We start from the raw sequence: 23,509 nt of genomic DNA, 5'->3' as shown, positions 1-23,509 counted from the left end.
TCCGAACTCAATAAAAAAATGTATCTGACATAAGGAGCATTAAATATAGGACAACCTAAATTGACATTAGCCTGCTAGTTTAACAATGTTGGGAAAAAGTGTCATAATGCAATTGTTTGTGTGTCATCTAATATTTAAAAGAAAGCCTCACCCTCGCAGAAGCTTACGAGGCATTACTGATAATCAACAATATTTTTCCTACTTGCTTCCTTCCATACCTCTGCAGCCAGGTAGTGTCCTGTGGCAAGATGCTTGAAACGATACAGACTATTCCAGTGCCCGGCACCTCCTTGAAACGGATCGTGGTGCACAACCTGCAGACAAGAAAAGGACAGATAAGCACAATAGATGACCCACCCCTATCTGAGCGAAATTAAAATTGTGTCTTAAGAAGAAATACCACATATGACATAACTGTACTGTCAGACAGCATGTACCCTCCAGATAAACTAGCAGCCTGAAGCATGAAGTGTGATAAGAAATGTATCTGAGTTTGAACTCAATGGTGAGATGGTGCATATGGGAAGGAATGCCAGTTCAATATAGGACACATAGGAAGGAAGACAATGAAAGACACACACACGCACACACGCATATCTCTCTCTCTCTCTCTCTCTCTCTCTCTCTCTCTATATATATATATATATACATACATATATATATTCACTGAAAAAACCATAGGTTTCAGGCCTGATATAGTTAGGAATTAGCATTTAAAAAACCTTTGAATTTCACTGAAAAAACCATAGGTTTCAGGATTGATATAGTTAGGAATTAGCATTTAAAAAACCTTTGAAATTCATTGAAAAAACCATAGGTTTCAGGCCTGATATAGTTAGGAATTAGCATTTAAAAAACCTTAGAAATTCACTGAAAAAACCATAGGTTTTAGGGGTGTTATAGTTAGCTGGACATTTCACTCGTACAAAACCATTGATATTCCTCCGTGATAGTTAGTTGTACTAACTACATCTCGCGCACCCGCAATCCACTGCTGATGATGTCACATATTACATAATTCATGACATGGTCAGTGACATCACTGATGACATCTCAAATGACATCACTGATGACATCACTGATGACATCATCCATGTGACAATCAGATACACCTCATCATACACTAGTATAACCTTTCATCACTCACTGTAAAATACAGAGTGCCATATTTGAAACCATTGACACACCAATACAAGTTTCTAAACACCCACTCAGGGATTCCTAGATCTATACACACATCTAATCACTTACCTATAGATTCACTCATACATGCTGTCAATGAGCTGTGAGCTCACTTTGCCACTGGATTCAAGCAAGCCTGGCTGAAGACCGCTGAAATGCCAGAAACCGGTCCTAGGAAGCTTGTTTCCGGTCCAGGAAAGACATGGCTTGGCAGTTCGGGCTGGACTGTTCCCATGAGGCACAGGGTCAGACTGATTTGCATATGGCCATGTCTGAACTGGGGTGGCAGAGTGGGCTAAAGAACGGTGGTGGATTAAACCCAGATCAGTTGACTGGGGGTGAGTGCTTGCAATGTTCAACACTCCGTCCATCATTTCCTTTGGTTATGCTTTGTTCGCCACAAGTTGGTAGGGTATGCTCAGACGTGAGTCCCTTGCTCACTTTGCCACTGGATTCAAGCAAGCCTGGCTGAAGACGGCTGAAATGCCAGAAACCGGTCCTAGGAAGCTTGTTTCCGGTCCAGGGAAGACATGGCTTGGCAGTTCGGGCTGGACTGTTCCCATGAGGCACAGGGTCAGACTGATTTGCATATGGCCATGTCTGAACTGGGGTGGCAGAGTGGGCTAAAGAACGGTGGTGGATTAAACCCAGATCAGTTGACTGGGGGTGAGTGCTTGCAATGTTCAGCACTCCGTCCATCATTTCCTTTGGTTATGCTTTGTTCGCCACAAGTTGGCAGGGTATGCTCAGACGTGAGTCCCTTGCTCACTTTGCCACTGGATTCAAGCAAGCCAGGCTGTAGACGGCTGAAATGACAGAAACCGGTCCTAGGAAGCTTGTTTCCGGGCCAGGGAAGACATGGCTTGGCAGTTCGGGCTGGACTGTTCCCATGAGGCACAGGGTCAGACTGATTTGCATATGGCCATGTCTGAACTGGGGTGGCAGAGTGGACTAAAGAACGGTGGTGGATTAAACCCAGATCAGTTGACTGGGGGTGAGTGCTTGCAATGTTCAACACTCCGTCCATCATTTCCTTTGGTTATGCTACTTATTTATATACAACAACTGACACATACACTGGCTTTTATTTTTCTAGTTTGTTAGATATGTACCATTGAGACATATATTTGCTCATCACCACACCCATAAAGATATTCACTCACCCAAACAACTGTTATAACATGTAGTTTTAACTTCATATACCTACTGAATCAATTATTCACACATCTTTGGGCTGTCACACACCCCCAATGAACCACACACACATTCACTCTCCCATACAAATACTCAGTTAACTAATCAATAACTAATATAGACTTTCACGTAGCTAGTAAGCAACTGGTGCAGCAGTTTACACAACAACTGACAAAGTGATACAGATATTCACACAGTTTAGTCACTATCCAATATATTTAGTGAGACACTATAAATTAGTCAAGTAAACAGTCAATCACACTGCTACTAAATCCTCCATCCAGATATTTATATTTATATATCCACTCATTCTTCAATGCAAATTGCTATATATATATAATACATATTTAAATAACGAACCAAACCACATTCACTGGATGATGTCATTTGAGATGTCATCAGTGATGTCACTGACCATGTCATGAATGATGTAATATGTGACATCATCAGCAGTGGATTGAGGGCGCGCAAGGTGTAGTTAGTACAACTAACTATATCGGAGGAATTTCAATGGCTTTGTACGAGTGAAATTTCCAGCTAACTATAACACCCGTAAAACCTATGGTTTTTTCAGTGAATTTCTAAGGTTTTTTAAATGCTAATTCCTAACTATATCAGGCCTGAAACCTATGTTTTTTTCAGTGAATATATATATATATATATATATATATAGCAAAAACAAGGAGTTCATGGTACTCCCAAGGTCCGGTGCACTCACGGGGTATGTGTCGGCTATAAAACATCCGCAGACGCGTTTCTGGCTCTTGCCGTCATCAGTGCGGAAAAGCCGTCAATAAAAACATCCCCTCGCCTGCCGCTGTTAGAACGAAAACTCTGTGAGTGTCCCACATATGGTGAAGCACTCTAGCTTTGTATAAGCCACAACCTGAATAGGTCAACAGAGTCCGTAAGCGGCGGTTCAGCAGCCCAAATTGAATCCAAAACACAGTATTCCACCTGGGACCAGCCGAACTCGCAGCGGGTGCAACCGGGAAGTGGTGGTGGAAACCACTTATTACACAGCAAAAACAAGGAGTTCATGGTACTCTCAAGGTCCGGTACACTCACGGGGTATGTGTCGTCTATAAAACATCCGCAGACGCGTTTCTGGCTCTTGCCGTCATCAGTGCGGAAAAGCCGTCAATAAAAACATCCCCTCGCCTGCCGCTGTTAGAACGAAAACTCTGTGAGTGTCCCACATATGGTGAAGCACTCTAGCTTTGTATAAGCCACAACCTGAATAGGTCAACAGAGTCCGTAAGTGGCGGTTCAGCAGCCCAAATTGAATCCAAAACACAGTATTCCACCTGGGACCAGCCGAACTCGCAGCGGGTGCAACCGGGAAGTGGTGGTGGAAACCACTTATTACACAGCAAAAACAAGGAGTTCATGGTACTCCCAAGGTCCGGTGCACTCACGGGGTATGTGTCGGCTATAAAACATCCGCAGACGCGTTTCTGGCTCTTGCCGTCTTCAGTGCGGAAAAGCCGTCAATAAAAACATCCCCTCGCCTGCCGCTGTTAGAACGAAAACTCTGTGAGTGTCCCACATATGGTGAAGCACTCTAGCTTTGTATAAGCCACAACCTGAATAGGTCAACAGAGTCTGTAAGCGGCGGTTCAGCAGCCCAAATTGAATCCAAAACACAGTATTCCGGCTGGTCCCAGGTGGAATACTGTGTTTTGGATATATATATATATATATATATATTCACTGAAAAAACCATAGGTTTCACACACGTTATAGTTAGGAATTAGCATTTAAAAAACCTTGCAAATTCACTTAAAAAAACCATAGGTTTCACACAAGTTATAGTTAGCTGTACATTTCACTCGTAAAAAACCAATGAAATTCCACGTTATAGTTAGATCAGGTAACTATAACTTGCGCCCCCGCAATGCACTGCTGATGACGTCACATATTACATCACTTATGACATGGTCAGTGACATCACTCATGACATCAATGATGACATCTGAAATGACACATTGTGCATTGCGGTCGCGCAAGTTATAGTTACCTGATCTAACTATAACGTGGAATTTCATTGGTTTTTTACGAGTGAAATGTACAGCTAACTATAACTTGTATGAAACCTAAGGTTTTTTAAGTGAATTTGCAAGGTTTTTTAAATGCTAATTCCTAACTATAACGTGTGTGAAACCTATGGTTTTTTCAGTGAATTTGTACGGTTTTTTAAATGCTAAGTTATGTCTTTATTTTTAATTTTTGCGCACGGAGCGCGCTTACAGATATATATATTGATTTAAATGCTATTTTCTCAGGACCTACTGAACAGATTTACACCAGACCTGCAAAAGGCACATCCCTGACCTGAGGACTACCTCTCTGCCCAATTTCAAGTAATTCTGTTCAGCCGTTCGGGCTGTAGCTCGGACTAAAGGTCCTATGGGAAATTGCATGGGGAAAATGCGTTTTGGGACCCCCCTTTTTTCTCAGCCCCCGCTTGACGAATCCCCCTGAGACTTTCAGGGTAGGAGTGGAGCGAAGCGCCCCATTAGTTTTGAAAAATTCGCGAGGATTCGTCAACCGGCGCCAAAGTTATTCCAAATAGAATGTTGCGGATTTCCTATGGAAACACGGTCCTAACTATAACTATCTACTGGCGACCGTCAGTAGATAATATATATATATATATCAATTATGCAGTTCGCTGATTTCCCTGCCGCTTTTGCGGTTGCGGGCTCAAGCGAGGTAGCGGTCCTCCTTTAAATTTTCAAAAAAGCCTTTTCGTGGTCAAAAAGCAATCTTGAGCCCAATTCCATAAGCGTGATTCTTTATTTAGAAAATGGCAAACAAACGCCCGACGTGTTTCGGTGCAGCCGCACCTTGGTCACGGGTAATCAGTAGTTTGTGAAACGTTAAACATATAGTGTTCAAACAAAACATAGAAGTAGGACTACCTGCCCCAACTCAATATCAAAGACATTCAAACTTGGCATCCATTTTGTAATGGTCAAATTTCCAAGGTTCTTATTTTATATATATTCTTATTGCCACTGTTTGCAATTTCTTATACATGCGACTATATCAAAATGTACTTTGCATATATATTGTGCAAGTTTATCTCACAATTAAAAAATGATATTCAGTCCCGCCCCAGTGGGCATTTAACCCAAAATTAATCTCAAAAATGGTTGTTTCAAAACAACACTTTTTAAACCAACTCGCTGCATGATGCATGTACAAATTTATATCGCAATCCTCGTTTGAGCCCCAGTGGGCTGTTTCTTAAACTCCTCATATTCTGCCCCAGTGGGCCGTAGTTATCAGTGGCCTTACTCTTTTTTCTAATAATTATCTCATTTCAATCCAACAAAATCATAATTTCATTGTGCCTCTGTAAGTCAATCTTCTTAGTGGTACGCTGACAGTTTGGTCTCCTACAAAAAAATACAAAATTGTCCAATTACTATGGTATATGTGAAAAGTTAAAAAACAAACTCATGGCTTCTCATTTACAAAATATAATACATTTTGAGTTTTCAATATGCAGCACATTTCAATGATTCAGTTAACCCAGATGAACCGACATTTCTTCATCCTTGTTCAAACCTAGTGGTTGTACGGTGTCATACTTAATAATCATTCTGGACTCCAATTGTCGCAATTCTTTCACTCTGTCTCCACCCCTTTCTGATTTAGGAATTCTATCCAGGGCACAGAATTGTAGGACATTGACATTTTTCCCATGTAATTCTTTAAAATGTCTAGCAATTGGGTATTGCTTGTCCTCGTTGGTAATTGCCCTAGTATGTTCTAAAACTCGTTTTTTCACTTGATGAATGGTACTCCCAATATACACAAGTGGGCAAGGACAACACAAAGCGTACACGCAAAAATCAGATTTGCATGTTAAATGTTTTTGAATCACGTATGGTTTATGACTTTTTGATAAAGGGAATTCTTTTCGATTCACACTGTTTTTACATGCTTTGCATGAATTGCATGTATAAAATCCCTTTATTTCTCTCCAATTTTTCTCTTCGTTTTTCACAGCACTACTGCAAAGAAGGTCTTTGAGAGCTGAACATTTCCTGAATGTAATCTTTGGTTGACTTCCCACTGATTTTTTCAAAACTGGGTCAATGTTTAAAACATGCCAATATTTTTTCAAACAGTTTCTAACCTGCCATGACTGGTTGGAATATGCGGTGATGAACCTGGTTGGTTCATCTTTGTCTTCTTTAGAAATTTTTGGATCTAGAAGGTCATCCCTCAAAACTGTTTTTACCTTAGCGCATGCTTGTTTTATTATCTTGTTTGAGTATCCTCTTTCCAAAAATCTTTCTTTCATGTTTGACATTTCCAATTCAAAATCCGATTGTGTGCTGCAATTTTTCTTTGCCCTTAAAAGTTCTCCGTACGGTATACTTCGGATCAGATTTTTGGGATGGCAGCTATCAGCATGCAACAGGCTGTTACCTGCTGTTGGCTTTCAGAACAGCCTGCTTTCCAACTTGCCATTATTGACATTCACAACCACATCCAGAAATTCAATTGTTTCTTTTTCTATTGTACATGTGAATGTCAAATTGCAATCATTTGCATTTAAACTATATATGAAAAAACTGACTTCGAGGTTGGAGAAAGCAGAGGAGGAAATAAAAATGAAAAAACAAAGCAAATTTTACCGCGACCAATTAGACCATGAAAGAGGCCAAATTTTTACGTTTGGCAGAAAATTTGATTATCTAAGGGAACTGAATCAAAAAATATTAGGAACCCCGGAAAAAGACCAAACTGGCCAAACCATGGAGGTATCAGAAATAAGCGAAACCAGCAGATCGCAGGATGCAAGCACCAAATCAGTAAGATTGGAAGAACCCACGGGTAAGCCACTAAATAACGAGGGAGTAAAATCCAATATTTTAAAGGAGTTCTCGCTGATGGCACAAGGCCGACAAGGGTTGGGAAGCCCAGGCCCACAAGAATCGCCAAGTCGAGGTCGAGGTCGAGGCGCCAGAGGAGGAAGCAGAAGAGGCGCAAAGAAACAGGGTGTTTTGGATGCCTACGTGGGAATGACAACAAGAGGCAAGATGGACAAAAAATGAAGGACAATCATACTGTGTTAAATGTATCTAATATTCAGTTAACGCCTGATCAGATTGAAGTTTTGTCATTAGGTCTAACGTTTTGTCCTACAAGCAATTTTAATTACACTGAGGGCAGAATAGATCTTTTCCATTTTGTAAGAAAATTAAAGCTGCGCAAATGGTTTCAGAATAGAAAAATGACTACTACAACTAATCCGGTTGAATCTACCAATTTAAGGATTGAGGATATAGATCTATTGCAGACAATGAAAGGGTTGGAAAAAGACATTGACAATGTTATGAATGTAGAAGCATGTTTAACTGAAGAGAAGGTAACTTTTGACTGTAGCAGTGATAGCAATTTTAAACCAAAATCCAGATTTTTGCCCCAAATCCACAATGAGAATATTGAAGTGTTTGACAAAGGAGTAACTAAGGAATTAAAAAAATTAGATACATTCAGTAAACCGAAATACACCAATTTGAGTAAAAAACAGATAATGGCAGTAAAAGAACTACAGAACAACAAAGAAGTTGTTATCAAAAAGTCCGATAAGGGCGGAAATGTTGTTGTGTGGCCTACAAAGATGTATTTAAATGAAGGTAGACGACAGTTGGATGATTTAGAAAGTTACACAATCAGTAACAGAACCAGCTATGAAAAAAGCAACAATGAGTTTCAGCTGCAATTAGTAGTGTGGAAACGTGAAAAATTGATCTCAGATGAGGAGTATAGATTTCTTAAATGTGACCACCCTAAATTGCCAGCCCTGTACTTACTGCCTAAGTTACACAAAAACAGTATAAATCCTCCAGGACGACCCATTGTGTCCTCTATAGGTAGCACATATGAGAACACCTCCAAGTATATTGATCATTTCTTGCGTCCTTATGTCCAAAAACTCCCTTCTTATTTACAAGATACTCGAGATTTTTTAAGAGTAATTGAGAAAGTTCAGTGGGAAGAAGACATGTGGCTGATGACACTCGATGTCAACAGCTTATATACCTGCATACCCCACAAATTGGGAGTCAATGCCAATCACCATTTTTTGAAACAGCGCGACATTAAGTATCTTTTGCACACAGAAATGTTATTATGCATGATGCAAAGATGTCTCTCGAACAATTGTTTTCTGTTTGACCATGTCATCTATTGTCAGGCCCAGGGTACAGCAATGGGAACCTGCTTCGCCCCCAGCTATGCGGGTCTTTACCTAGGCTGGTGGGAGGAGCAGGTGGCTAGCAAAATCTTGGCCTTTACCCAGAATGTGGGTCTCTGGGCCAGATATATATATGACGTATTTTGTATCTGGAAAGGGGGAAAAAGATGATGCTATGCAATGTGTTGCCAGTTTAAATGCAAATGATTGCAATTTGGCATTCACATGTACAATAGAAAAAGAAACAATTGAATTTCTAGATGTGGTTGTGAATGTCAATAATGGCAAGTTGGAAAGCAGGCTGTTCCGAAAGCCAACAGCAGGTAACAGCCTGTTGCATGCTGATAGCTGCCATCCAAAAAATCTGATCCGCAGTATACCGTACGGAGAACTTTTAAGGGCAAAGAGAAATTGCAGCACACAATCGGATTTTGAATTGGAAATGTCAAACATGAAAGAAAGATTTTTGGAAAGAGGATACTCAAACAAGATAATAAAACAAGCATGCGCTAAGGTAAAAACAGTTTTGAGGGATGACCTTCTAGATCCAAAAATTTCTAAAGAAGACAAAGATGAACCAATCAGGTTCATCACCGCATATTCCAACCAGTCATGGCAGGTTAGAAACTGTTTGAAAAAATATTGGCATGTTTTAAACATTGACCCAGTTTTGAAAAAATCAGTGGGAAGTCAACCAAAGATTACATTCAGGAAATGTTCAGCTCTCAAAGACCTTCTTTGCAGTAGTGCTGTGAAAAACAAAGAGAAAAATTGGAGAGAAATAAAGGGATTTTATACATGCAATTCATGCAAAGCATGTAAAAACAGTGTGAATCGAAAAGAATTCCCTTTATCAAAAAGTCATAAACCATACGTGATTCAAAAACATTTAACATGCAAATCTGATTTTTGCATGTACGCTTTGTGTTGTCCTTGCCCACTTGTGTATATTGGGAGTACCATTCATCAAGTGAAAAAACGAGTTTTAGAACATACTAGGGCAATTACCAACGAGGACAAGCAATACCCAATTGTTAGACATTTTAAAGAATTACATGGGAAAAATGTCAATGTCCTACAATTCTGTGCCCTGGATAGAATTCCTAAATCAGAAAGGGGTGGAGACAGAGTGAAAGAATTGCGACAATTGGAGTCCAGAATGATTATTAAGTATGACACCGTACAACCACTAGGTTTGAACAAGGATGAAGAAATGTCGGTTCATCTGGGTTAACTGAATCATTGAAATGTGCTGCATATTGAAAACTCAAAATGTATTATATTTTGTAAATGAGAAGCCATGAGTTTGTTTTTTAACTTTTCACATATACCATAGTGATTGCACAATTTTGTATTTTTTTGTAGGAGACCAAACTGTCAGCGTACTACTAAGAAGATTGACTTACAGAGGCACAATGAAATTATGATTTTGTTGGATTGAAATGAGATAATTATTAGAAAAAAGAGTAAGGCCACTGATAACTACGGCCCACTGGGGCAGAATATGAGGAGTTTAAGAAACAGCCCACTGGGGCTCAAACGAGGATTGCGATATAAATTTGTACATGCATCATGCAGCGAGATGGTTAAAATGTGTTGTTTTGAAACAACCATTTTTGTGATGAATTTTGGGTTAAATGCCCACTGGGGTGGGACTGAATATCATTTTTTAATTGTGAGATAAACTTGCACAATGTATATGCAAAGTACATTTTGATATAGTCGCATGTATAAGAAATTGCAAACAGTGGCAATAAGAATATATATAAAATAAGAACCTTGGAAATTTGACCATTACAAAATGGATGCCAAGTTTGAATGTCTTTGATATTGAGTTGGGGCAGGTAGTCCTACTTCTATGTTTTGTTTGAACACTATATGTTTTACGTTTCACAAACTACTGATTACCCGTGACCAAGGTGCGGCTGCACCGAAACGCGTCGGGCGTTTGTTTGCCATTTTCTAAATAAAGAATCACGCTTATGGAATTGGGCTCAAGATTGCTTTTTGACCACGAAAAGGCTTTTTTGAAAAAAAAAAAAATATATATATATATATATATATATATATATATATATATATATATATATATGCCAAGGCATATTGAAGAGTGAGTGGGTGTATAAGTGTCTGAAGGGATGATTTAGCAGGTACATGACTGACTGTATAAGTGAGTGATTAATCGTGTCTTTCTGAATGCATGGGTTAGTGACTAAACTGTGTGATTGTCTGTATTAGTCTGTCAGTTGGTATGTAAGCGGCTGCATGGGTTGGTGAGTAGCTTCATGAGTGTCTATATGGGTTATTGATTGGTTGTCTGAGTATCTGTGTGGGTGGGTGGTGGTGTGTGACTGTGCTTGGATCTGTGAGTAGGTGATTCACTGGGTGTATGGGTTCAAGAGTGCATCTGTGAAGGGCTGCATGGGTGGGTAAATTTCTGTATGGGTGTATTGGTGAGTGAATTGATGCCTCAGTGGTACATGTGTGAGTAACTCCATATGTGAAAGGCAGTATATGTGAATGTTGGAGTATATAAATGACTATATGTGAGAGTGAGTGATTGTGAGAGTGCATGTATGGATGAGTGTGTGCTTGTATCAGTGATTGTATAAGAAAGTAACTATGTGTTACTATCTGTATGAATAAGTGAGGTGGTGTGTGTATAACTGTATAGGTGGGTAAATGGGAGTGTGATTGATTCTTTGCATGACTGACTAGGTGTGTGAGTAACTCTGTGGGAGAGTGGCAGTGTTTGAGTGTCTGTATAGGTGTATGAGTGCATATGATAGTGCTGTATTGATGAGTGACTGAATGTATGAGTGACTGTATGGGTGAATGGGTGGATGTGTGTGTAGACCTAGGAATCAGTGAGTGGGTATGTAGTAACTGGTATTGGTGTGTCTATGGTTTTGAAAATGGTAGTCTGTATTTTAGAGTGGATGTATATAAGGTTATATCAGGGCATGGGGAGGTGCATCAGATTATCACGTGGATGATGTAATCAGTAATGTCATCAGTGATGTCATCAGTGATGTCACTGACCATGTCATGAAGAATAAGTTACTTACCTGTAATCCTAGTTCTCATCCAGGGGTATCCTCCTCAAAGTCATAAGCACATGAATATATTACCGCCCATGTGCGGGGTCCCCGGAAATATGTACAACATATATGTAGCTCTAAATACATATATATATATATATATATATATATATATATATATATATATATATATATATATTACCTACTGGCAGTCGCCAGTAGGTAGTTGTAGTTAGGACCTATTTTCCATAAGGAAATCCGCAACATTCTATTTGGAATAACGTTGGCGCCGATTGATGAATCTCCGCGAAATTTTCCAAACTTTTGGCCAGCTCCGGTCCGCTCCTATCCTGAAAATGTCACAGTGATTCGTCAAGCGGGGGCCGAGAAAAAAGGGGGGTCCCAAAACACTTTTTCCCCAAGCATTTTCCCATAGGACCTATTGACGCAGCTACAGCCCGAACTGCTGAACGGAATTACACCAAATTTGGCAAAGAGGTAGTCCTCAGTTCAGACTCATGCCTTTTGCTTAAATGGTGTAAATCCGTTCAGTAGTTCCTGAGAAAATTAGAGTTAAAAAGGTAGATATATCTGGGCGGAACCTAACCACACATCTCATCGTGAGATCTGATTGGCTGTCAGTACTTCATCCAAGAAGTGTTGGCAGCCATCTTGGGACCAATATACATGATAGCACCTCATTAAAAAGCATTGCAGTTAATAGAAGGTTTTAAGACTTTAGTTACATTATAAATCATTTGTTGATGGTACCATACTCATTTTAGGAATGTAGGTGATTCTATCATGTGAAAAAGCCTTCTGCTGTGATATCATGAATCATGTTTGAGAGAAAACTATTTTCTCATGCTTTTCGCACAGAGGTTTGGAAGGTGATCTATAAGCTAAACTGAGAGCACATTTTCTGTAAATTCTCATTATATTTCTGAGTCATGTGAGAATGAAGTCTGACATTCTCAGTAAAACATGTACATCCAAAAAGGGCAGAGACTGTCAGTTGATTCCTTTGTGTTCTACTGCAGCTTCCCAGAGTGTTCTAGAGAACAACTAGAGCGCTAACAGTCCTACTTATGACAAACGTATTGCACACCTGAAGCCATCTTGATTGGAATAAAGTGGTAACTCTTAAAACATTTAATTTAAAAAGGAACACAATGAGGGGGTTCATTTTGCCATAGAAAGTATGATTAGTGCTGCAGAAAGAAAAATTAGGGCACATTTTGAGTGACTTCTCAAATCCTCTTCTATTTCATAAAAAAATTCTGACATGCAGACTGAAACATGCACTTTCAATACCAGCAGCAGACTTCTCTGGTGAGCAGTAGCTTTACTACAGTGATCTAATAGGCAGCTAGAGTGCTAACATTCTGAATGTATGGCAAATGTGTGACACATCTGAATGCCTTCTTGATGGAATCAAAGTAAAAAACTGAAAGTATTTCCTACTGAGGAGACTGTAGTAAATGAGGAAATTAGGAAACTTCATAACAAATAAGTCTCCCAAAATGGCCACCAGAGACAAAAGAGCACAAATGTAGCCCAAATATCACCCAGATGTAGCCCAAGTATAGCCCAATGACAGAATGTCCCAGAGTGTTCTATCGAACAACTAGAGCGCTAACAGTCTAACTTATGACAAAAGTATGGCACACCTGAAGCCATCTTGATTGGAATAAAGTAGTAACACTTAAAACATTTAATTTAAAAAGGAACAACATGAGGGGGTTCATTTTGCCATAGAAATTATGATTAGTGCTGCAGAAAGAAAAATTAGGGCACATTTTGACTTCTTAAATCCTCTTCTATTTCATAAAAAAATTCTGACATGCAGACTGAAACATGCACTTTGAATACCAGCAGCAGACTTCCCTGGTGAGCAGTAGCTTTACTACAGTGATCTAATGAGCAACTAGAGTGCTAACATTCAGAAGTTATGGCAAATGTGTGATACATCTGAATGCCTTCTTGATGGAATCAAAGTAAAAAACTGAAAGTATTTCCTACTGAGGAGACTGTAGTAAATGAGGAAATTAGGAAACTTTATAACAAATAAGTCTCCCAAAATGGCCACCAGAGACAAAAGAGCCCAAATGTAGCCCAAATATCACCCAGATGTAGCCCAAGTATTGCCCAATGACAGAATGTCCCAGAGTGTTCTAACGAACAACTAGAGCGCTAACATTCTAACTTATGACAAAAGTATGGCACACCTGAAGCCATCTTGATTGGAATAAAGTAGTAACACTTAAAACATTTAATTTACAAAGGAACAACATGAGGGGGTTCATTTTGCCATAGAAATTATGATTAGTGCTGCAGAAAGAAAAATTAGGGCACATTTTGACTTCTTAAATCCTCTTCTATTTCATAAAAAAATTCTGACATGCAGACTGAAACATGCACTTTGAATACCAGCAGCAGACTTCCCTGGTGAGCAGTAGCCTTACTACAGTGATCTAATGAGCAACTAGAGTGCTAACATTCAGAAGTTATGGAAAATGTGTGACACATCTGAATGCCTTCTTGATGGAACCAAAGTAAAAAACTGAAAGTATTTCCTACTGAGGAGACTGCAGTAAATGAGGAAATTAGGAAACTTCATAACAAATAAATCTCCCAAGATGGCCACCAGAGACAAAAGAGCCCAAATGTAGCCCAAATATCACCCAGATGTAGCCCAAGTATAGCCCAATGACAGAATGTCCCACAGTGTTCTAACGAACAACTAGAGCGCTAACAGTCTTACTTATGACAAAAGTATGGCACACCTGAAGCCATCTTGATTGGAATAAACTGGTAACACTTAAAACATTTAATTTAAAAAGGAACACAATGAGGGGGTTCATTTTGCCATAGAAATTATGATTAGTGCTGAAGAAAGAAAAATTAGGGCACATTTTGAGTGACTTCTCAAATCCTCTTCTATTTCATTAAAAAATTCTGATATGCAGACTGAAACATGCACTTTTAATACCAGCAGTAGACTTCCGTGGTAAGCAGTAGCTTTACTACAGTGATCTAATGAGCAACTAGAGTGCTAACATTCAGAATTTATGGCAAATGTGTGACATATCTGAATACCTTCTTGATGGAATCAAAGTAAAAATCTGAAAGCATTTCCTACTGAGGAGACTGCAGTAAATGAGGAAATTAGGAAACTTCATAACAAATAAATCTCCCAAGATGGCCACCAGAGACAAAAGAGCCCAAATGCAGCACAAATATCACCCAGATGTAGCCTACATGTAGCCCAATGACAGAAGTGTGCCAAACACTTATTTTTTGTGTATTTGCAGTTTTATATAGTGCCGACTTGTCAGGTATTGGAGTGGCTTATATGAGCATTGGTTACATCACACAAGATCAAATTCATTTTGGTTGTAGACATGGGGAGATTAAGTGATTTGACCAGAATCACAGAATGTTGAGCTGAAGCAGAAACTCCAACCTGGTTCCCCAGTTGCAAAGTCTGCAGCTCTGGAAGTAACACCACATCCTCTCCCCTAAGTGCAACATTTAATCAAGTGGTCAACTGGATAAAAAAACATAAAGATTACAAATAATGTAAAAGTTCTTTGTCGCTATTTGAAAACTCAGAAAATATGTCCTCATTTTAGTTTTTTAGAGCACTAACCATAATTTGGATGCAAATAAGACCCTCTTATATATGTAATTTCTAAAGGAAATGCTCTAGGTATTAAAGTTTTGATTACATCAAGATGACGTCAGGCGTTTCACACTTTTGTAATAAATATAGAATGTTAGCAATCTAGTTGTTCATTGGGATACTGTTGAAAGGCAGAGGCCAGGGGCACGGACTCTGAAAATTGAAGGCAGGTAGGAGAGTGCAGAGGCAACAATTTGACCACAGTGGGCAGTCGAAAGGGGGGCAGGGGCACCAAACCAACAATACAGGACTGGCAAGAGAGGCTGTGGTAATATAATAGACCATTGTGGGCAGAAGGAAGAGGCAGTGGTAGTACAACCATACATGCCAACAGACCTGTTTCAGGCAGGAAACGTCCAATGTTTTTAAGCTCAAATGGGCTTTATTTGATCTGTCTCCTGTCTACAATCTCCTCTTTTTCAATGTAACTCAAAGGGGAAAATCAATACCCCAGTTTTTTTCAAAATCTCCCTCTTACCAAGTTCAAAATGTTCGCAAGTATGGTACATTGGATCATGGTAGGCAGAAGGAATTGGGGTAGGGACATGGACTCGGATAACAGAGGACAGGAGGGACATTGAGAGGTGCACCAAACTGACCCTAAAGGGCAGGCATCAGGGTTTGCAGCAGCACAATACACCACACAGGGCATGCGGGACGGGAGTGCAGTACAACAATCAATAGAAAGCAATAGGGAGGGGACAGGACCATGCACATGGACAACAGAGAACAGGGGGGAAAGAGGCAATGGTAGCTAGCTAACGATAATGGACAGACAGGAGAGAAAGCTGCAGCATAACAGACCATTAAGGGCAGAAGGGACGGATCAGGGGCATTACAATGGAACAGACAAGCCAGGAGGGAGGGAATAGGGGTCTGCACATGGAAACAGAGGGCTGGGGGCAAGGGGGTAGGGCAGGAGCAGCAAGATGACCATGGAGGTCAGGCAGGATGGGCACTAGAAACAAGACACACCATGGAGAGCAACATTGAGACTATGATGGCATACACACAGACCATGGAGGGAAGGTGGAAGGGGGTCAGGGGCAGCTAGCTGACCACACAGGGAAGGTGGGAGGGGCCATGGCAGCACAGAAGACAATGCATGGCAAGCGGGAGGGTTAGTGGCAGCACAATGGCTATGATGGGCAAGGAGGAGGGTGCAGGGGCATGCACAAAGGAAGATGGAGGATAGAAGGGAGGGTCAGGACCTGTGCACAGACAAGAATGTTCAGGGGAAGGGGCCTCACTCCAGACCGCACGGGGCAGGCAGGAGGAGCAGTTGCAGCACAACAGATCAGGGAGGGCAGAAGGGTGTGGCAGTAAAATGGGCCATGGAGGACAGGAGGAAGGGGATAGGGGCATGGCATGTGGACAGGCAGGGTGGAGGTGGCAGGGACAGGTTACAGTCATCTGACAATGCAAGGCAGGTAGGAGGGGAGTGGCAGCTCAACAGAACACTCAGAGTAGATAGGAGTGGCAGGTCCATGGAACATGATGGGCAAAAAGGATGGAGCAGGGGCATGCACAAATACATCGGCGGGTAGGGGTAAGGAGAATAGGGGCAGCAAGCTAAGCACAGAGGCTAAGCAGGAGGTCAATGATGGGCCAGAGAATTGGGCAATGGTGGGCAGGAGGAGTGGACTGGTACATCATGCTAAATGGAGGGCAGTGGCAGCACATCAGACCATGCATGGCAGGAGGGAGGAGGCTAGTCCATGGATTCAGACAACAGAGGATAGGGAGGAGGTGGATGGGGCAGCAAGCTAACTGTTCAGTGAAGGTGGGTATTAGGAACTTTATTGTTTTTAAAATGTGTGTCTGTGCGAACTACTTAAAATATGAACAAGTATGCAGCATAATCTCACTTTTATTCAGGAAGAAGAGGACGTTTGTGACTGTGACTCCGGGCTCACTTGGCAGAAACACCCCCTGACCCTCCACCCCCCTTCGGAAAATGTAATGCCCGTGAAAAGGGTAGGTGGACGCAGTGTTATATAGAACATAGTCCTGAGGGCACGATTGAAAATGAAAACTAGATATAGTATATGGTATAAACTATGCACCAAAAAGTGTGATATAAGCTGAACCGGGGCGTGAAATATAATATGCAATACAATGTGCGCAATGACAGATTCATTGGAGAGCGCGAGATAGCACAGGCACTAGCGCGTGCTGTGCGATATGTGCCTTGGAGTGTAATATGCACAGGGCAGTGTTGTATAACCTAACTAGTCTCTAAAGTTGTAATATAAAATATGTGCTGGGGAGTGTAACGTTGCATATGCACTGTGACAAAGATATGGATCCCAGATTGTAATATGTATGGCATAGCGCTGTGCGTTATAACATAGGCATCGAGGAAGGCACGTTAGATGGGGCAATATAACCCGTGCGAAGGCAAGTGTGGCATGACATATTCACGGGGTGGTGTTACAGTGCACATGGGCTAGAAAGTGTCATAGCATACGCACTATCTGGTGGAATACAACACAGAGGTGTGTGGCACTCGGCGGGCACTGTTGGGTGTAACACAGCATTGGGCTCAGCCAGGAGCACGCTGTGACTCTCAAGTGAGGTTCGTCTCCTTTCCAGAGAGTAAAATAAAAAGTATTACACACTTGGCGGTGGATGTGTGTTTTATTAACCGTGAGGGGGGTTTCTTGCATAGTTTGGTCGAATTTTTGTCGAATCCCCTTTGAATGGCTTGGTGTGCATGTGTATTAAATGTGCCCGTCAATATCTACCCATGTTTGTATAAATAAACGACAAGGGTGTCTACTTGGAGAGTACTCACCGGCGGGGGCACCGGGATTAGGCACAGTAGGGCGTCAGACACATCAGAGCTTCACTAGCGGTGTAAATACATTCCACGTGGATTCATTGTATGCATATTCGCCTTTTAATGAATATCATGCAAATCGTCATGGTGATAGGTACATACGGTTTGTCCAGCATGTCCTAGGTGTTTCTATAAAAATATATATATTTTTTCAAAAATAATAAAAAACAAAGGCCGGCCCTGGGGGATGGGGTCCCCGGGGCCATAAGTGGCCTGAGGAGGGGGGCAACGCAGCCCCGCTCCTAAAGAAAAAAAACAAAAAAAAAAAGGCCATGACCCGGGGGTTGGGGTCCCCGGGGCCGATTAAGGCCTTGGGAGGGGGGCCACGCAACCACCTTCCAAATTAATTTTTTTCAACAAAAAAATTAGGGTGCAGGCCCTGGGGGATGGGGTCCCCAGGGCCAATAAATTAGAAAAAAAGGGGGGCCACACAGCCCTCCTTCTTAAAAAAATAAAATAAATAAAAGACCGGCAGCGCGCCGAAGGCCACGCCCCCTCCTTGCAGCACTCTACAAACGCGCCCCCTGGCCAGTTGTAAGTTGGGGAATTAATTCCCCTTCAATACTGAGGGTCAGTGATGTCATCAGTGATGTCATTTGAGATGTCATCAGTGATGTCATGAGTGATGTCACTGACCATGTCATGAGTGATGTAATATGTGACGTCATCAGCAGTGCATTGCGGGCGCGCGAGTTATAGTTAGCTTAACTAACTATAACGGGGAAATTTCATTGGTTTTTTACGAGTGAAATGTCCAGCTAACTATAACGTGTGTGAAACCTATGGTTTTTTCACTGAATTTGCAAGGTTTTTTAAATGCTAATTCCTAACTACAACATGTGTGAAACCTATGGTTTTTTCAGTTAATTTGCAAGGTTTTTTAAATGCTAATTCCTAACTATAACATGTGTGAAACCTATGGTTTTTTCAGTGAATTTGCAAGGTTTTTTAAATGCTAATTTCTAACTATAACGTGTGTGAAACCCATGTTTTTTTCAGTGAATTTGTATGGTTTTTTTAAATGCTAATTCTTACCTATAACATATGTGATTCCCATATTTTTTTTTATAGATTTTGTATGATTTTTTTATTATAAATTCTTATATTAAATATGTTTTTTTTTTTTAAAAAACAAGTTTTTTTTTTTACTTTTTATTCTCTTAAAACACTATGTTTTTAAAAAAAAAAATCTGCAATATATCAAGTTTTCTCTTTTTTTTTTTTTACCAAACAGGTAAGATATATTAGTATAACATAGAAAATATTATTATTTTTTTTTTTTTTTTAGTGCGCGTACGGTAAGCGTACGGTAAGCGTACGGTTTACGCAATGTCCGTAATTTATCTACTCTGTTTGCGTATAGTTACGCAATTTGCGTAGCCGCGCGTACTGTGCGTGGGGCGCGTAGGCGTGTACGCTACACGCGCACGTTACGCGGAAGTGTTGTGGAGTGACTGTTTTGCGCATGCGCGCGAGCGCGTGTCTTTTTTACGCGCATGCGTACTTTTACCGTAAGCGCACCGTAAGCGCACCGTAAGCGTAACGTACGCGCACGGTGGGTCATGTGATCATGAAACACAACTTTTGATTGGTTGAAACTACTTTCAGTTCTAGAACTCTCCTACACCACACCCATTCCCCTCATTTCTGCTTGTGATCCCTTAGGAGAAGGAGCTGACTTGTCTTTGTGATACGATGGCAGACCAGCACTCTTCTACTGAGAGTGAGGCTAGCAGCACCACCATCAGGCAGAGAAAGAGGAAACAGAAGAGCTCTTTCATATGGGAGTATTTCAGTTTTCCAGAGGGTGAGAAAAAAGTCAATGCTGCTTTGGTGACTTGCAAGCTGTGCCAGCGTGTGCTTTCGAGAGGAAATCCCAACAAGAAGTATTCCTTCGGGAATCACACTATGTTGAGACACCTTGAGGATGTGCATCCTAGGACACATGCACGACATACTAGAGGCAACCCTTCAGTAAGTCGAGCAAGCACATCCACAGCAGCTCAGCCGAGTCCTTCTTCGGAAGCTCAGCAGAGCCCTTCATCTGTGGGGGCACAATCACCTTTTTCTGATCCTCTGGAAACGAACCCTCGGTTTGGTAGGGTTACTATGCGGTGTTCATTTTGCCATGATCTAATTGTTCATAGGGAGACCAGTGTTTCCCTCATTAACAACAAAATAGATCAGCACAAATGTCCAACCAGCTAATGTTCCCATACTTCCTTTCCTCTGTCCCTGCATGAACACAACGGCTCTTTTAAGAGCCAACCTTACCTCTCAACTTTTTTTTATTTTTTCTTTAAAACTTTTTTTTTTTTTTACCGTACGCGTACGGTAAGCGTATTTTGTTTTTTTTTGTTTTTTAAAAAACACTAAAAATCAATTACCACATCTCAAGATCCTTGAGGAATTAATAACTAAATACTAAAAATCTTTTTGAGATAAAGTGGAAGAAAGAGACCTTCTAATTTCTCAGTTACCTGTCCCACCCAACAATTTAATTTTTAATTAAAATGTAATTGAAATTACTTGAAAAAATGGTTGTTTTTTTTTGAAAATTTTCTTTCACAATCTGAAAAAAAAGAAAAAAGTATTAATATTTAATAAATCAATATATTACACAGTACACGTATTTACATATTTTTCCCCAAAAATTTTTTGCCTTTTTTTTTCTGTTTTCAGAATATATTGCATTTCACTATAAATTGTGAAAGCAATTTCATTCATCATTTAACAGCGGGCAAAAAAAAAATAACAATCTCAAAGATTGTATAAAAAAAGCCCAGAATCTCTTTTAACTTAAACATAACATTATAGAAATGCATAATATTCTAAAAAAATATCAACTAATATCAATACTTATTTCTTTAAAATACCGTCTGACATTTTTGTTTCAGAAGTATAATCACAAAAATATATCTCAAATAACTCCACAATACATCTGGTTCCATTTCCTTTAGGCCAAATAGTAATTTTAAAATTCTTTTTTGATTAAATTTCCAATGGTAATCCAATAAAATTCTAAAGTTTAAATTGTACAGATCTCACCGATTCTCTGTAACATTTTGGTTTCCGAAAGATTAATTAATAATTAAATAAGTCCACAATACAATTGTTTACCTTTCCTCATGGCCAAATAGTAATTTTAAAAATCTTTTTTGAATAAATTTCCAATGGCAATCCAATAACATTCCAAAATTTAAATTGTGCAGATGTTACCGATTTTGTAAAAATTTTTGGTTTTCCAAAGTTTCATTAAAAATTTAAAAAGTCCACATTACAATTGGTTACCTTTCCATTAGGCCAAATGATAATTTGAAAAATCATTTTTTTAGAAAATTCCAATGGTAATCCAATAAAATGGTAAAATTGTTTTGTACACATCTTGCCAAGTCTCTCTAAAATTTAGGTTTCAGGAAGATTAGATAGGAATTTGCTAAATCAAAAGGCAAACGTTGCTTGAAAATCAATTGGGAATCATTACACAGTGTCCAGCCTTTTTCACATTTAAGATAAACTGTGTAATGTCCAGAAGTAACAGTAGGTCCTTCATGGAAAATTATTGCAACTGTTACAAAAGTTTTTCATGAAATTGATAATTGCTGTCCTGTAAACTTCTTTATTAAAGTATCCAATTTTGAACCATCAGCTTTACATCGTTGCATCATTAAAATTACATATTGTCCGTATTCCTTTAAAATTAACGTTGAAAACATTTCAGATTGACACTCACTGCATTCCATGTTATGATTAGCATCTTTAACTAATTTAGCAAAAGTGACTGTTTTACTTTCTGGCAATGTTAAATAAATAAACCTTTCAGAATCAACATTAGAGCCACATGTATTGTAACAGTTTTCACAACTATGTTCCCATTTATAAGAGAGACCAAACACATTTTCAATGGGAACCCCTTCTTCTTCCAGTACCTGAAGAAAAAACATCAAGAATTCCTGTGCGTCTTGCTGTACATTTTGAGAAAACTGTGTTCGTCCTGAACATACATCTAAAAGTTTTCTAATTTCAGTAGCACTTTCTATTTGAGTTTTATCATTACTCAGCTTTTGAAAAAGGAGACTCAAGTCATAACAGAATCTTTTTCTCTGATTTACTATTATCTGCTCTTGCACACTTTCCAGATAAAATGCAACATTCAGCACTACATTAGCGTAGCAGTTGACACCAGAGCTATTTTCAAAATGACATCCTACAACCTCTTCTTCATTTTCCTTTTTCTTTTTGCTTGCAATTACATCACTCCTCTTTTTTTTCCTCCTCTCTACATCTTCATTACAGATATTCTCATTTCTCCTTTTACGAGAAACTACACGTTTCTCCAACACAGGATACTGACCTAAATGAGGAGCATAGGTTCTTCTTAATCTATTATACTCCTTTACACAATTTGTATCAGCACTAACTTTTGAGTCATCAAAGTCTATCATGAATAAACCAGATAATGTTTTCACTCGTGACAAAGCTACATAAGCCATACCTTCTTTGAACACAGTTGAACCAATGTTCACAAAAGCACAATCTACAGTCAATCCTTGAGACTTGTGAATAGTTACAGCATATGCTAGCGAAAACGGAAACTGCTTCCTACGTACATATGTCTTTCACAAGCATGAAACGAACTGAACAACGACAAATGTCTTTAACTTCTTCTATCTGATCAAATTTTATTTTTAAACATTCAATTCCATCTTTTTTCTGATAATTAATAAAACCCACAACTCTTCCCATAGCTCCATTTACTAAACCTTTTTCAACATCCAAATTTCTCCTTAAAAATACTCTACAGTTCATGCAAACATATAGATTATTTTCTAATCCAGCTGTTTTGGAAATGTTCTTCTCTAGTGAATCCAATTTATTTTTCAGTGTGCCTGTTAATGTGATAGTAATTCTTCCATCCTCAATTTTGTCCACTGCTTCCAATTTCCTGATATCTTCCTTTTCCAATTTTAAAAGCTCCTCATTGAATATTGAGCATTCACGTAGAGTTGGCATTAAGCAGATGACACTTTTCTCTTCTGCAATGTTCTTGTATATCTTCTCTGCAACTATTTCTTCCTTTGGAAATAAATTATGTAGCAGCCGACTCTGTAATGCTTTTTTCCAACTTCTGTGAGTAGTCCAATTCTGATATCTTTCAGAATACTTCCATATTCTTCATCGTTTGCTTGCCTCATATTAGTAGTAAGTTCCTTGTACTCAAAGAAGGACCCAATATTTGCATTACCGATGCTTCCCAATGACTTCTTTGTGTCTTCATGTGTCACAGTATTAAACACTGGTTGTCCTTTAACTGGAGTAAGTTGTAGAAGATCCCCAAAAACTAT

General features: G+C 39.6%; 1 protein-coding gene across 1 annotated transcript in view; it reads right to left on the bottom strand.

Annotated features, from left to right (window-relative positions):
• ITPR3 (inositol 1,4,5-trisphosphate receptor type 3) overlaps window positions 1–23,509 on the bottom strand; it is an 895,552-nt gene that overhangs the window by 522,562 nt on the left and 349,481 nt on the right. The window contains 1 exon segment of the mRNA XM_085647149.1: window positions 219–314. Within this exon segment, the coding sequence (XP_085503275.1) occupies window positions 219–314 (96 nt within the window).

The sequence above is a fragment of the Triturus cristatus genome, chromosome 1_1, assembly GCF_964204655.1.
Source record: "Triturus cristatus chromosome 1_1, aTriCri1.1, whole genome shotgun sequence".
NCBI classification, from domain to species: domain Eukaryota; kingdom Metazoa; phylum Chordata; class Amphibia; order Caudata; family Salamandridae; genus Triturus; species Triturus cristatus.
Note: the sequence above shows the minus strand (reverse complement) of the source record. Positions and strands in the feature narration are given on the sequence as shown.